General features: G+C 52.6%; 1 protein-coding gene across 9 annotated transcripts in view; it reads left to right on the top strand.

Moving 5' to 3' along the window:
- NAV1 (neuron navigator 1) overlaps positions 1-15,349 on the top strand; it is a 252,915-nt gene that overhangs the window by 68,118 nt on the left and 169,448 nt on the right. For all 9 annotated transcript variants that reach the window (XM_045982386.1, XM_045982385.1, XM_045982384.1 and 6 more), the window contains exons 2-3: positions 5,417-6,168; positions 10,474-10,574. In XM_045982386.1, coding sequence (XP_045838342.1) covers positions 5,447-6,168; positions 10,474-10,574 — 823 coding nt within the window. In that variant the 5' untranslated portion in view covers positions 5,417-5,446. The remainder of the gene's footprint in view (positions 1-5,416; positions 6,169-10,473; positions 10,575-15,349) is intronic.

Here is a 15,349-nt window from a genome sequence, read left to right as displayed (position 1 = left end):
TTTGCCCAAGATCACATCATCAGCAAATGGCAGAGCCAAGCTTTGGACCTAGGCACCGGGCTCCAGAGCATTCTCTTATCACTAACACTCCACAGAATTTCTTCGCAGAGCAGAGTACGTGTTGGAGTGCTGATAGACAGACCATGGGCATGGGAGGTTCAGTTATCAAATCTGCTGCTACTTGGACCTCAAACCACCAGCCCCTAATCCCACTGCTGCCTCTTCCTTGAAGCCTTCCCGGATTCTGCCTCATCATCAGACTAACACACACACCAGATCCCCATAGCACTTTGTTTTGCTTCTCTTGACACACAGCGTATGTGCCTGTGGTGACTGTGCACGGTTCCCCCTCCCAGGTTGTTGGCTTCTTGAGAGCAGAGCCTGGGTCTCAGCCACTGTGATTGCCATAGCATCTGGCGAAGCACCTGGCATGTGGGAGGTACTCAGCCAAGGTGTGTATTAATGAACAAAGGGATCCTGTTCTGAATCCTTTCGAAAGTGCAGTGAGCTTTGGTAATGGGAAGTGCTGACTCCCTAATGTAATTTACTGAGGACAGGGGTCCCTGGAATGAGTGAACTAAGGGACACTTGCGACCCTCTTCTTGAATCTGCCCACTGAAGTTAAGTGTAATTTCCTTTTTTTTTTTTTAAGTGTAATTTCCAATCAGAGCACTTAGAAGGAGAAAGAGAGAGCATGTTTAGGAGTAGGGGATCTGGTAGGCTCCCCCAAACCACAAGTGCGTACACACACACGTTTGTACGTGCATGTCCACCTAAGAAAGAAATGTGCTCCTTGCTAACACTCCTAGCTCCTAGCCTTCTGCCCATGAGCTTCCCGGGTATGTTGTGAAGGTATCACAAAAGATGATCAGTACTGCTAGCCAAGCTCCTTGGCTTGAACAGGCCCTGTCCAAGAGACACATAGATTGTCCTGCTTCTCTGCGACATATTTGTCTGACAGTGAGAGCTAGGAAATGGAGACCATTACAGCGAACCCTGTTATATACTATGAAAGTGACTTTAATACTTATTAATATCCAAGAGGTTGAACATTTTCTAGATATCACCTTATTGAGACTGCTCAGGACATGAAGAGATGAGGAGCAAGGAGGCGGAAAGGCGTTCTCCTTATTTCATGGGAGAAACTGAGCCTCAGAGCAAACATGGGAGTCTCCCAAATCATTTGGTCCATTAAGAACGCAGCTTGGATGCCATAGCCAGTAGGTATGTGGTTGGGCCCCAGGAGACATCATCCAGACAGAGGCCTCACCCTCGAGCTTTGGAAGCACCTTTGTCCCTGTGTCTCAGCTGACACCCCGCCCCCCATGAGCACTCTCTTTCCTGTATGCCGCCCATCGGCTAGACACTTAGAACTCCATAATTTTCCTCCTCAATCCCCACCTATCCAAGGTGTGCCACCTGCTACCAACTAGGCATATTAAGCGTGTGGCCAGACTGGATTTGGCCCATTATCTCCCTCCCCACCCCCATTCATTGCCTTCAGCCTCTTATGGGGCAATACCCTAGGACCATCTTGGCTCCCAGTACCACCAAAGGCAAACAGGATATGAAGGGTACAGGGAAAGCTGGCTAGATCTGAGGAATGTTGGAGAAAAAGAGAGAAGGAGGAGACCTTCTGCTGCCCATGACTGATTTTCTTTTCTGGTCTCCACCCTGTGAACCAGATTTACACCCCCTTCCTCACTCCTCTACGATCTCTGGAAGACCCAGAGCTGTCAGTCACAGCAAGGACAGTGTTGACATGGAGGCTGAGGAGTGTGTCCTGTGGCCAGATGTGCATTTGATGGCTGTGGTCTAGGGAATCCATCCTTGGACCTCAGGGTCCCGTTCATCTGCTTTTGGATCTCATCTTTACTGCTTTCTAGCTGTGTGTGTTCTTTGGCAGCTCACTTAACCTTCCCAGCCTTGTTTTCCTGACCTGGCAAATAGGGATAATAAAAGCTACTTTGGGAGGTTGTTGTAAGGATCAGAAACCATGGCTCAGTGAAAGCGAGATACTGATGCTGTCTGGGGAAGAGAGAAGTGCTGGGTGTCCTCTTGAGATCTCTCTAAACATCCTGGGCACTTGTGAGTTCCCACTGTAAAGGCAAACCAGGAAGGCTCCTTTGAGCCCCTTTCCTACCAGGCTCAAAGAACACCTTTTGGGGATCCCTCCTCCCTCACCACAGAGGTGGTCTGATTCAGCCAGACTCCCACCTGGGATGGTGGTCGTCACCTCCTGTGTCTAGGTGTGGGGTGTCCTCTGAGGAGGAGGAGAGAGCAGGGCCCCCAGCTGCAGCGAAGGGGGCGCCACCTGTGACCTGCCACAGGAAGGTTTGTTTGTTTGTTTTTAAATACCTTACTCATTCATTTGACAGACAGAGACCGCAAGTAGGCAGAGAGGCAGGCAGAGAGAGAGGGAGAAGCAGGCTCCCCGCTGAGTGGAGAGCCCGATGTGAGGCTCCATCCCAGGACCCCGGGAGCACTACCCTAGCTGAAGGCAGAGGCTCCAATCCACTGAGTCACTCAGGCGCCACCACAGGAAGGTTTTGAAATACTCTTCCCATGAGCTTTTGAAAAAATGAGGATCCAGGGAAAGCAGCAACAGCATCTGCTCCATTAACAAGTGAAGTCAAAGCAGCTTCCTCGGCCTTAGGGCTCTCATGGTGGAAATCTGGCCAGTTGTAGATGTAGGGCCTAGGGGAGCCTGGGCCAAGGGCAGCTGGGGATGATTTGAGGACAACGTAGGTGAGTTGGGCTCTTGGGGGGAACCCCGGGCACTACAGCGTGGGTAGGGGAGCAGTTCACAGGAAAGGTGCGGGCAGCACCAAGAAGAGGTGGTTCTGGGTTCTGTCATAGACGTAGCTCCCGGAGGGGGTGGGCTGGGGTGCCTGCATGGCCATGGTCCCCACACTAGGGTTTGATGGGGACTAGGCGTAAGGGGAGAGGCAGAACTGGCCTGTGTGGTACTGTGCCAGTGGAGGGATTGACTGTGGGAATGCTGAAGTCTCAGGGGTGTGGGCTGTAGTGGGTCCGTGGTCCTAGACCTTCTCATGGGTGGTCAGCTGGTTAGTTCAACTGGCCAGTGCTTGGCTTAGCTCTGTGCTGAAGGCCACGGTCAGCAGCTCAGGGGCAACACACCCCTTTGATCAGGTCCATTCTTACCCTTCTGGTCCTGTTTGGTATGGTCACTGATGCTTATTGCTGATAACTAGGGGAGTGGCTGGATGGGAGAAGGATGACAAAGTAAATCTCCTCTTATCTGTAGTGGGGAAGAATTCTAAAGCATGGTGTTCCTCCTTATGGTAAAGACCCCTGTTTCTCCCCCTGACTGCGGTTGCTAGATTTTATCCTGTGCTTTTTTTCCCAGACTGCTGTTAGTACCTGCTTGGCAGCCTCTGAGATCTCTTTGTGAAAATACTTCTCAGGCCCTCCTGTGGGGCTGCCCTTGGCATGTTGGGGCTGGCGGCAGGGCAGGGTGCCCTGCACGGGAGACTGTGGGCAGGCAGAGGGTGACTTAGAGTGTCCTTTTATTCTGCAACCTGGTCACTGTGCACAAGATAGATGGGAAGGAAGCAGGAGTCAGGCAAGCCTTGAACATGGTCCTGTAGGCCTAGGTGATGGGCAGCCAGGGAGGAGGGGAAGCAAGCTATTTGTGGGTTTGTGAACATACATGGCTTTGCCTTCTCTTCTGGAGGCTGTGGGGGTTACTTTAGTTCATCCAATAATGACATCAAGTCACTAACGTACAAATTAGAGGAAAGGAGGAGGAGGTCACAGTATTTCTCTTCCTAGAGGGAATTATTTCATCCGTTAGCAGAGCAGTCCTCTATGCCCTGACTCTTAATCCATCAGTGTTTAGAGGTCTACATGGATTTTTCATAGTTTAACCTGTAACTGGTCCTGGACTGCAGAGTCAAAGGTCAGGGAAGGGTCGAGAACAGACATAGCCAATCCTGCTCAGTTGCTGACAGCTTTGTCTGCAGTATGAAAGGGGGCACCCCAGGGGTCTCAGTGGACCAGCCATACCGTGCTGGTCTTTTCTCTGCCCTCAAGTCCTCTGTCTCCACCCTCATGATAACATGACACCATTTCATCTACATCTCTTCAATTTTAAGGAGACCTTTTGTTTTTGTTACGTTTTGGCCAATTGTATGTATTATTTTGTAAATTCCTTGTTCAAATCTTTTGCTCTTTGTTCTATGAAGTATTTGTTTTTATTATTGATTTGGTAGAATTCCCTTGGCCCCCATATAGGTTGCAAGTATTTTCATAGTTTATTGATGGCTGGAGTCTTTTAAAAAGGGCTTTTGTGTCCATACAGAGATTTTCATTTTTATGCACCGAAGTCTATCAGTGTTTTCCTTTATAATTTCTGCCTCTGACGTGGGGCTTCCAAAGGCCTTTCCCACAAGAAAATTATGGAAACATTTATGCATATGTTCTGCAGATTCTTTTATGGTTTCCTTTTCTACATTTCCTACATTTAACTCTTTCATCTATCTGGAATTGATGGATTGTGTCTTTGTAAATGGCTTCAAATTCCCTTGGAAGTGAAAGTGATTAATAGAGCAATTAATTCATTAATTAACATGGTGGGGAAGAGAAGCTGGTAGAGGAGGAGAGATTGAGGATACAGGAGAGGGATGGGATAATTGATGGATCAAGGTCTGGAAGAGAAGGAATTGAGTTCTGGGCCAGAAGGTGCATAGGGAATGGCTATGAGGAAGACTGTGAGCCCAGTGCCCAAGTCTCCAGTGACTGGGGGGTGGGGATATGGGGAGGGACAGGGGAGATGGTGTCAGTGAGGACCAGTGAATGGTATGAGCCAGGTGGCAGGAGCCTAGGGTCGGGGGAGGTTTACAAGTTTATGATTTGTGAGGATTAAGATTGTCTACCTCCTTTGAGTCCAGTGGAATCTGGAACTTGACATTCCACTGGACATGTATCCTGGGGGCTTTCATCAGATAAAGTGGCAGGTGGAAGGGACATGCAGAGAAGAGGCCGAGGGTACAAGGGAGTTGGTTTACTGTGGGGACGTGGGGCGGTTCTAGACTCAGGCTACAAGGAAGGGTCTGAGAGGGAGGGGTTGTGAGAAGGAGAGCCTGTCCCCAGTCAGTGGAGGGGAGCAGAAGCAAGGAAGGTTAATTAATTCCCTTGGTACAGAGGATCCTAGTTCTTCACATATGGTTTGCACTTGAACTTCAGAGCAGCGTTTCAGAGCAGAGGGGTAATGGGGATTTGCCCAGAGTCAGGTAGGCAGGCACTGGCCGAGTCAGGACGTGAAGCCGAGAGCCCCGACACCTGGCCCGGATGCCACTGCCTCCTCCCCTGACCCCAGCGTCACCTTTACACACTCAGGGACAGAAGCTTGGGACGGTGTCTAACCATCTTCTTTTTTGTCCTCTCTCTGCAGGACACTAGTCCTCACGGCTGCTTGCTAACCATGAATGGGATGGCCAACGTGAACTCTGCCAGCCGCCCCCACTATACCTCCTCCATCCCTGTGCCTCGAGCTGCTTCCCAAACCAGGATTCATACCCCGGGTGCCTCTCCCCAGCTGCGGCCACGCCAGGCCGGCCTGGCCCCGAGCCCCCAGCGTGCAGCCTCGCCGAGACTGCGCAAGGGAGGAGGCCCTTCCAGAAACTCCTCTCCTAAGGCCTCTCGGGGGAGAGGCTCCCCAAAGTCTTCTGGGGCGGTGAGAGAGTCTGCTGAGGGTGGCGAAGGCCTTTCCAGCTCCCCATGGAGCAGTCCCAGGGCAACCCCCAAAGCAGCCCTCTCCAGCTGGGCTGGGTCCAGGAGAGTTGGGGAGACACAAGGCACCCAGGGAAAGAAGAAGGTGGCTCAAGAAGGGATTCCAGTCCTCCAGAGCCGGGGCAGGAGCCCATCCCGACCAAGCTCTCGCGGAGAAACTCAAATACCAGGGGCTCCTGAAGGTCGAAGACCTCCTAACTACCCAGGAAAGGATCAAAGAGATACAAGCTACAGAAATTCAGGGGTCCCAAGGTCTTTGGAGCCCGATGCTGGGGCAGTGTCCGGGGCTTCCTCCCCGGGGTGCAGCCCTGTACAGAGCAAACGCCCCTCCCCCACCCCAGGGGTCATCAGCTTCGCCTCAGCCCACCAACAGAGTCAGCCAGTCACAGCCACAGTGGCCCCCTTCCAATACAGGTGAGCTGGGGGAGCAGCGGGGCAGGGAAGCAGGGAGGCGTGGAGCTGGGACCCAGCAGCCAGCCTGAAGAGGAGGGGGACCTCAGTCCATCGAGTATATATATCCTTTTTTAAATAAAAGTGTAACTTTACTCAAACGGCCACATTAAATGAACCAAATTCTAATTACTAAGTGTCACACCGTTTAGAAATGATCGAATGCAAATTAAATACCTCCCAGGCTAGCCTGACTTCCTGGGCTTTTTCTCTGCACTGGTGTGAGGAGAAACCCACTTCCATCTGGGGTTTAGAGAAGCTTGTACACCATTCCCAGGACGTGGCTGGTGGCGGGGGCAGTGGGTGGGAGGCATTCCTCTGGGGCTGCAGAGCATCTGGGGGGTGGGGGTGGGGAACTGCTAGGAGCTTTCACTTCTAGAAGCCAAGAGTGTGACTCGGTCTCTGAAAAGTTCCAGGCACTCTTACACCACAGTAACAGACATCCGGGGCCCAGGCCCAGGAAGCCAAGAGTCCCACTCTCTTTGCCGTGTGGTCAGGCCTCTTACAGAGTATCACAGTGAGGAACACCACATTTTAAAAGGCATGGGTGCCCAAAAACACGTTTCAAGAAAGACAAACAGGTTGATGAGGGATCCAAAAAAAGGCATTGGAAGAATGATTAAAGGAGCTGAAGCAGTTTACTTTGGAAAAGGGAGGCTTAGAGAGGGTCTGAGGGCTGTTCTCAAATATTTGAAGAGCTGTCATGTCATAAGATGAATTAGATTTACTTGGTACGGCTCCAGAGCCCTGAGTCGGCGTCATCGCGGTTAGAAGTCAGCCCGAGATAGATTGGAAGCTCAGGAGGAGGAACTTTCCAGCAACCCGAGAGGTTTACAAATGACTGATAAGGCAGTGAGCTTCCCGTCACGGCAGGAATTCTAGCGGTTGCCTGATCAAAGCAAGTTCTCACTTGGGTGATCCCTGCCTCTGGGAGTGTCTCTTCTGCCGGACAGACCGCCCACAGGACCGACCGCCCTAGTTCCTTTTCCTAAGGAGCCCCTCCCATCTGTCTCTCTGTCCCCTGTGACCTCCACCGAGGTTCTCCAGCTGATGAGAGGACTCAGGGAAGCACGCATACAGGGCTGACCTTCCTTTGAATGGCCTTTTCCCCATCAGCACAGTGTTTCCCTGGTGATTTTTTGGCTTTCTTCTCCTACCTGATTTCCTTCTACCTAATGTCCTTCATTTTGAATTCAATCTTCAGGAAAAGTGTCTAGGCATTAAATTGTTTAAGATTTTACATTATCTACCCTACACGTCCCCTGGCAGATTTAGACTGACATTTTCCAAAGAGGTCAGAACTTCTTCCATTGAACATTTCAATGCAGCCTAAACAGAACCACGGTTCCTTCACTCCGCAAACATTTATTGCTTGTTTTCACTTTAAACAGAAATGGAAATGTGTTGTACCAACCTCAAGGGGCGGTTTTCTTCACCATCCACCTCCTAGACCTTGCCTGTTTCAGACCCTGGGTTAGGGTTGCAGGGAGGGTCATGGTTCAGGCAAGGGCGGATTGGGAGGGAGGACAGCCCTAGGTGCTGCTGGCCAGTGGGTGGGAGCCCAGTACACCCTGTGGGGCCTGGAGCTGCTGCCAAGGGTCCCTCTGCCAAGGGCCAGGCTGGGCTACCCTTGCAAGGTGCATAGCCAAGGAGGTGCCATCTGCTCCCTAGAAGGCACAGACATCCTGTTTTCATGGAAATCTCCTGCACCCCCACTGCCCAGACCTTGGCCTTCTGCAAAATTCCAGCTGCTCACAGAAGCAGAGGTTATCCTGCTCCCCTCCCTCCTGTCTCCAGCCTGGTCTTGCCCCCTTGCTTCTCCAGGGAGCAGATCTGTCAGCCATCTCTTTCCCTGCCCTATCCTCCTTAGCCATATTTGTCCAGAGGCTCCGGGTGCCGAGCTTCCCAAGGAAGCCTGTCTCCTGCCTCGTCTCTGACCGCCACTGCCTCTCTCTGGTCGCCCCTGCTCTCTGGACCCCAGAGAAGGCATAAATGCCTCTCAGTCCGCAATCTAGGTCCTCTGCTCTCATACATCTGGTTCCCTCCAGTCTTCAACCTCATTCTCCTCTGCTCTTCTGGAAAAGACCCCCCTACAGCTTCACTGCTCTGGGGCTACCTTTTCCCACCTGCCAAGTGTGCTCTTTTTCCAGTAGTTTTCTCCTTCCCGCCTCAGGCTGGTCTTCGGTCAGACGTCAGTGAGGAGGGTACAGTCCGTGGTGTCAGGAGGGTAGGCTTATTGACTTTCTTCTACCTGGTTCAACCTCTAACCAACTTCCGGCATAGATGAAACTGTCCATTCGGGCTGGAGAGTGCGGGGAGGCCTGGGGCCCTCGCCTAGTTCGGAGAGGTGGAGGCAGACGGAGATGAAAGTGTAGAAACGACTGAGGTCAGAGACACGGAGGCTGCCTTCCTCGGTGCCCCTGGGCCAGTGCTCACCCACTCACCCTGACAGCATAATTATGGCACCAACAAGCGTGACAGCAAGCTCTTTGTATTTCTTTTTTTTTTTTTTTTTTTAATAATATCAAGTAAGGCAGCCATCTTTGTGCCTGTGTGGATGGTTGATTCATGTATATAGTTCTATAGAGAAGCAGAGATTCTGACTTTTCTTTTAATTTCTTCTTTAAGATTTTATTTATTTATTTGACAGACAGAGATCATAAGTAGACAGAGAGGCAGGCAGAGAGAGAGGTGGAAGCAGGCTCCCCACTGAGCAGAGAGCCCCATGCGGGGCTTGATCCGAGGACCCTGAGATCATGACCTGAGTCAAAGGCAGAAGCTCAACCCACTGAGCCACCCAGGCGCCCCAAGCTCTTTGTATCTCTAATGCTCCTTCTTGCTGTCTGTGCTGGGTCGGGTGGTGCTTAGCTCTACGTATGTGATGCTATTCAGTGAAACGTGTACATTACCTAGAATTCCCTCTCCCCAGTAGAATGTTCCATTGCTTTCTCACCAGGATGTTGCATCTCTTCCCAAGCCCAGGTCTATATTCATTTGTTCCAAGAAACCAACCAACTCCAGTTTTTCTTTGCCCCCTGAGACTCAAACATCAGACTGGTATCGAATTGGCAGTGAGCGACCCCATCAGACCAACCAGGGCAAAATGAGGTCTCCTGCTTTGTCTGAGTACCCCCTACCCCACAGCAGCTCAACACTGCCCGTGTGGCTTAGGGAGAGCCCTCCAGGGGCAGCAAACACTTCACGCGCCCCTGGGCTGCCAGACTGATCTGGGCCTTGGAGGTCACCCCTTCTACCCATGATGGAAGTGGGACCCAGAGGAGAAGAGATTTGCTCTGCATTACACAGCGAGTTAACAGCAGAGCTGAGCCCGGAGTACCAGTCATCTGGGTTGAAAAAAAGGAAAAACTGGAGAGAGGAAGACAAACTCAGTAGCACTGGAGACTCACAGGGTCCCCCGGCCCAGCCCCCCGGCCCCAGGACCAGACGTCAACTTTCCCTCCTGCCTGCACAGCTCTCCCCTCCCCCTCCTGCCAAGCTGCCAAAGGGTCCATTTAGCTGGAGACAGCGGGCGGACGGGTGGGCGGGCCAGCTCTGAGAGCCCAGGGTAATTGCCTATAATAAAAGCTCCCACAGCCTTTGTTCCTGGGAGCGATTGTACGGTTGGGGTTGTGCTCAGAAGTCTGCGTGCATTTGGGAGCTGGTGCCCGGAGACCTCACCCTTCCTTCCTGCTGCCACACTAGCCCAGCATGGACTTAGCCTCACGGGAGTCGCTGTGACCTCAGCTGAGCCTGCCCCTCCTTCTTCCCTGACTCCTCACTGCCTGGACTGTGAGCCAGCCCAAGGAGGCCTGCGTGCTCCCCAAGCTCTCATAAGGAGTCAGGGAACTCGGCTTCAGAGGGAGCTCTTTCCTCTCTGTATGAACTTGGCTTTATTCTGGGCACAGCCTGGGGGCAGGGACCATGGCAGGATGCAGGACCCAAGGCCTAGAGTTACTGTGGGTTTCCTTTGTCCTGTGGGTGATTTGTGTTCCTGGGAATGGGTGGAACGGCAAAAGGTGACTGGCATCAGGCACCCTAGTGCCCTCACGAGTTCCCCCATTGCGCCGACTCCTGGCCCGGCTTTGCACAAGTCCTGCTTGCTGCCCGGTGCGCACACGTGCGCGTGCTCCCCAGCGAGCGTCCAGAGCTGGGCAGAGCGCCAGCAGGGGAGAAGAACCGAGCTCCAAGGGGGTTCCCTTAGTCCCTTGGAGAAGCTTCGAGGCCAGGAAAGCCTCTGCGATGAGTGACCACCCGTTCTCTGTCCCACAGGCTTCAGACAGACCAGGAGCCCGGCCCCCTCCCTCAGGCTGACTGGGTCCTTGGTGGCTCCTCCAGCTGCCCCGGTGGGACCGAGGAGTGCTTCTGCACAGGTGAGTGTTCTGTGAGGAAAGACTTCCCTCCCGGGGTGGGGAGGCCACCAGACTAGAAGTCTCCTCACCGCCCCTGTGAAAGAAGTGACCTGACCAGACAGATCCTTCCCTTCACAATGAAACATTGTCCTGCGAATTGGACCTGGAATTTTCGCCACGCTTGCCTCAACCCAGGGTTGGTCCATCAAATCCAGGGCCACGTCAGAGTCAGGAGAGGGAAATGGCCAGTGGGTGCCCTGTTCATCCAGGGCTCAGGTCCGGGGGTCACCAAAGCCATGACAAAAAAAGTAACGAGCCGGGAGACTAAGAACCAAGAGCCAGGTTCCAAGCAAAGCCCAGATGAACAGCGGAGGCCCCGGGAGCCAGTGAGGCAGCTCAGAGTCCTTTGGCTAACTGCCTGACAGCTGCTGCCTCTCCCACCACTCCCACACCTGTCCCCTCTCCTGCGGCACCCTGTAGTCACAGCATGTCACCTGCTGACTGAGCCTCAGGAGCCAGAAGGTAAGGGCTTAGCAAGAAGAGCCCCGAAACTGGAGCTCAGTGATGGTCTGTAGGGGGCAGAGACGCTGCCTGTCCCCAGGCGCATCCTCAGGCCAGTGTCTGGGGCTCAGCAGGTGTCTCTGAGTGAATGACAGGTGAGCGGATGGGTGAATGCTTGTGTGCCGTAGGTCAGGTCCTAGATTCCTCAGATTCTAAACTCTTAGTGGGGTTTAGGTGTGTGTGTGTTGATTTTCTTGCAACATTAAAAAATACGTAGGGGCGGGACACCTGGGTGGCTCAGTTGGTTGTCTGCCTTCAGCTCGGGTCATGATCCCGGGGTCCTGGCAAAGCGGGCTCTCTGCTCAGCGACAGGTCGGCTTCTCCCTCTGCTTCTGCGATCCCTCTGCCTCTGTGATCACTCTCGCTCGCTCTCAAACAAATAAACAAAATCTTAAAAAAATATATACCTTGAGGATGTCTGTGGTACACAGGAGAAGCACTCAGGATTCCACACCACAGGGCACCAGCTCTGTCCATCCTTTAGTTTCCAAAGGGGGCTTGGCCCAGGAAAAGAACGAGCTTGCTTTGGGCAAACCTGAGATGGTCCAGAGGTTTTGTCTTAGCTTCATGTCCGTGCTTGGCTCTGCTGGGCAAAGCTGGGGTGCACAGCACAGCCTGACCCTGATGTCATTGGACCCCAGTAGGATGCCATTCCTGCCTTCTTCGTCCCCGTCCCCTCTGTGCAGGTGGTTGGGTGTTCCTCTAGGCTAGGGGCCGGGCTCTTTTGAGCCTTCTGCCAGCTTGGGCCCCAGCAGTGGTCTTGGGTCCATTGTGACTCTGAAGACAGAGCAGCAACACTCCCTCCATGGCAAGCCTTGTAGAGGAGGTTTATAGGGGTAGAGACTGGGCATCTAGAAAGGAAGCCATTGCCTCACACCATAAGTACACCCGCAGAGGAACCAGGGCATGGCGGGGGACAAAGGAAACCAAATGTCACTGGCACCGAAAAACCATCAGAATTAGAATGTGGTAACCAGGAAACTATGCAGAGCTCTATTTTTACATTTGCAGTTTTGTTAGTGTAATGGCTTCCTTATGTGTATGCCACATTGTTGGAGTCTAATGCTCTCCACCTAACCAGGCACTCGTTCATAATCATTATCCGATGAGTTGGAGAGAGGACTTGGGACTTTCAGGGTCTGCCGCAGCCTGGCTTTAGGAATTCCCCAGGCTCGACAGCTGGAAGACCATCCTTACCAGCCAGCTCTAAGCATGGCCGAGAGATCCCAGCTTGGGCTCCTCCATGAGGAGGAGTGCTGTTGGACCTTTGGAGGGGGTGAGAAAAGGGAGAAAGAAGCCCTTGCTTCTTCCAAGGCTCCTGGGGAAGGGGAACAAGGTTCTCAGCGCTGCCCCCTGCTTGGCCACTCCTTCGTCATCGCGGCAGTCCATGTTGGTCAAGGATATGCCAGGCATTTTGATGGGTTGGATGGCCGGAGAGATTTGGGGTCTGCTTGTGCTTTGTAGCGGAGCCTGCACGCTGAGCCTAAAAGAAAACAGAGATGAGAAGAGAGATGATGGCAGGCTTCCATTTTATGCCCTGCCCCGCTACCTCTGAACTCCACTCAGACCACGACACGATTCATTCATTCATTTCTTCTTTCATTCAGTCAACAAACCATCCATGAGTGTTTGCCTTGTGCCAAACACTGTGCTCAACCCTAAGGTAAAAGATGAATGAGGGGCACCTGGCTGGCTCAGTCGGGAGAGCATGCTACCCTTGGGGTCATGAGTTCAAGCCCCACATGGAGCATGGAGCCCACTTTAAAAAAACAAAAACTTAAAAATGGCATTTATGTTAAAAAAAAAAACATAGAGAAATGAATAAGACTCTGACCTGTTTTCAAATTCATAGTCTGGAGAATTCACTCCAGTGAGCTTGACGCAGAGGCAGGTAAGAATTCTACCAGTGAACCACCCATGCAAGCCTGACCCAGAGGATCGGTTGGCAGTGACCTGCCCTTGTCGGAGCTGATCGGGCAGCCCAGTCAGTCCCACCCCTCACGAGGCCCCGCAGCATGAGGAGGACCCTGGCGTTATGCCCCCCAATTTGTAGAAGGATATTTGGGTGCCCTGGAGAATAGAATACCATATCCTCTATTGGTGTCCTCTGCAGGGCCCAGCACAGTTACTGACCATGTGATTCCCGTACAATTTGTAGACGACGAGGGGCGGGTCTGCTTTCTTTTATAGCTCAAACATCCTTCCTTCTTGTTTGTGAACCCGTCTTGCTCCCTGTGACCTGGCACCGTGCCCGCTGATCAGTGTCTGGTGAAATGGCGAACTGAGGGAGTGAATAAGGCACCCAAGGTCGGGGCGCGTGGAGTCGTTGATCCTCTGTGGGCCTGCTTCTTGCTGGCTGACGAGGAGCAACCAGCCTTTCTTCGGATCTCTTCCCAGTATGGTCCTCTCAGGCATCCAGGGGGACAGAAGGGCCTTGAGGGGAGCAGGGAAGACTAAGACCTTTCTCAGTCTTGTACTACTTTCTTACTTAATCTGCCTGGGGAATGGAGTCCCAATGAGGTGGGATAAGCTTTGTAGAGCAGGAAGAGAACGTCCCACGATGACTTGCTACCACACAGCGGTGTTGGGATTTGGCCTTCCTGTGTCCCAGAGATGTTCTGCCCCCTGGCCCCTGGGTATTTGCATGTGCCACTCTCAGCTAGCTTGGCTGTGCCGGTGAGGGCCCCGTGTTGGTCCCGTCGGCCAACACTCCCCTTGGCACCATCAAATCTTAATTTAGAAAGCCAAAGGAAGTGCTGACATTTCTGCGTGCCCATATGTGTGAGGCTGTGTGCAGGAGGACTGGGAAAGGTCGCCCCAAGGGTGACACAGATTCCTGAATTACTTCCACTTTGTGGCATGTTTGAATGCGCGCTAAGTGGACACATAATGAAGGGATCTTCTCGAGTCATAACGTGTGTCGCTGGGGAACGAGCCCGAGCCGCCTCCCTGCCTTGCTTCTCACACAAGGGTTGATATATATAGAATAGGAGGGGCAAGTAGAGTTGGGCCTCATGCTGGAGTTGTTTGGTTTTTCTTCTTCTTTCTTCTCCCTTGTCGAGCTGACTCCATCTTTAAGCCAGAATTAAGTTTTTCGTGTTTTGTGGATTTGGCAGCAGGGATAGAGTCCCCCTGCTGAGAAGACTTGCAAACCTGGTGTGCCCTCCACCCGGCCGAAAGAGGTCTGGCCACTGCACACTCTGGGAGGTGAGTTTGTTCTGGGCTCTTAGGCAGCTCCAGTGCAGTGGCGCAAGGCCCTGGTCTGGCTCTTCTGGGAGCTCCAGGCCAAATCGAAGCATCCCAGGGCTACCAATGACGTGGAACATCCGCGAACACGGAAAGTCAAAGCTCTCATGAACGTTACACTTCATCCGCGTATGGTCTCATTCTTCCGTGGGGAGAGATGCGGCTCACAGAGAACAGACTTGTTCACAACTGTCTGGTTCGTTAGCAGGGCTGCTGAAGCCAGGATCTCTGCCTTCTGAGGTCCACAACACTAAAATGACCAAGTGGGGGCGCCTGGGTGGCTCAGTGGGTTAAAGCCTCTGCCTTAAGCTCAGGTCATGATCCCAGGGTCCTGGGATCGAGCCCCACATCGGGCTCTCTGCTCCACAGGGAGCCTGCTTCCTCCTCTCTCTCTGCTGCCTCTCTGCCTAGTTGTGATTTCTCTCTGTCAAATAAATTAAAAAAAATTAAAACCATTTAAAAAAATAAAATAAAATAAAATGACCAAGTGGTAACCATGACTACCATTTATTGAACACCTACTAGGTGCAGGGCTCAGTGCTCGATGCTTCCCATGAAGCATAAGCACCTTGCGTAACCCTTGGCCGGTGGTAGTGTTATTCTGTGGGATAGATGAGGAAGCTCCAGCTCAGAGAAGTTACACGAGCTAGCTTTCCCGGGACATACAGCTAGGGGGCTGTGCCAGGATTTGAATCCAGGCTTGTCAAAACGTCCTGCCTTCCAGCCTTCCAGCATTACTCGCCTGCCTGCCCGTTGCTGCCAGCACTCACTGGGCCATTGGCACACTGTCTCCCTTAACCTCCGCCGAATGGTGGGGAAGGAAATAGGGTCAGTGAGCCACAGTCCTGCTGACATCTTCCTCACCGTGAGCAAGCCTCGGGATGTCGCTGGCCTCTCTGTCATCCCAAACCTATGTCATTTCATGCTGAGTTCACACTGCCGTGTTCCCTGTCCTCTGGGGACTTTCAAGCTGAGCTGAGCCTGATGTC

The sequence above is a fragment of the Meles meles genome, chromosome 17, assembly GCF_922984935.1.
Source record: "Meles meles chromosome 17, mMelMel3.1 paternal haplotype, whole genome shotgun sequence".
NCBI lineage: Eukaryota > Metazoa > Chordata > Mammalia > Carnivora > Mustelidae > Meles > Meles meles.
This window is presented reverse-complemented; position numbering and strand designations above follow the sequence as displayed.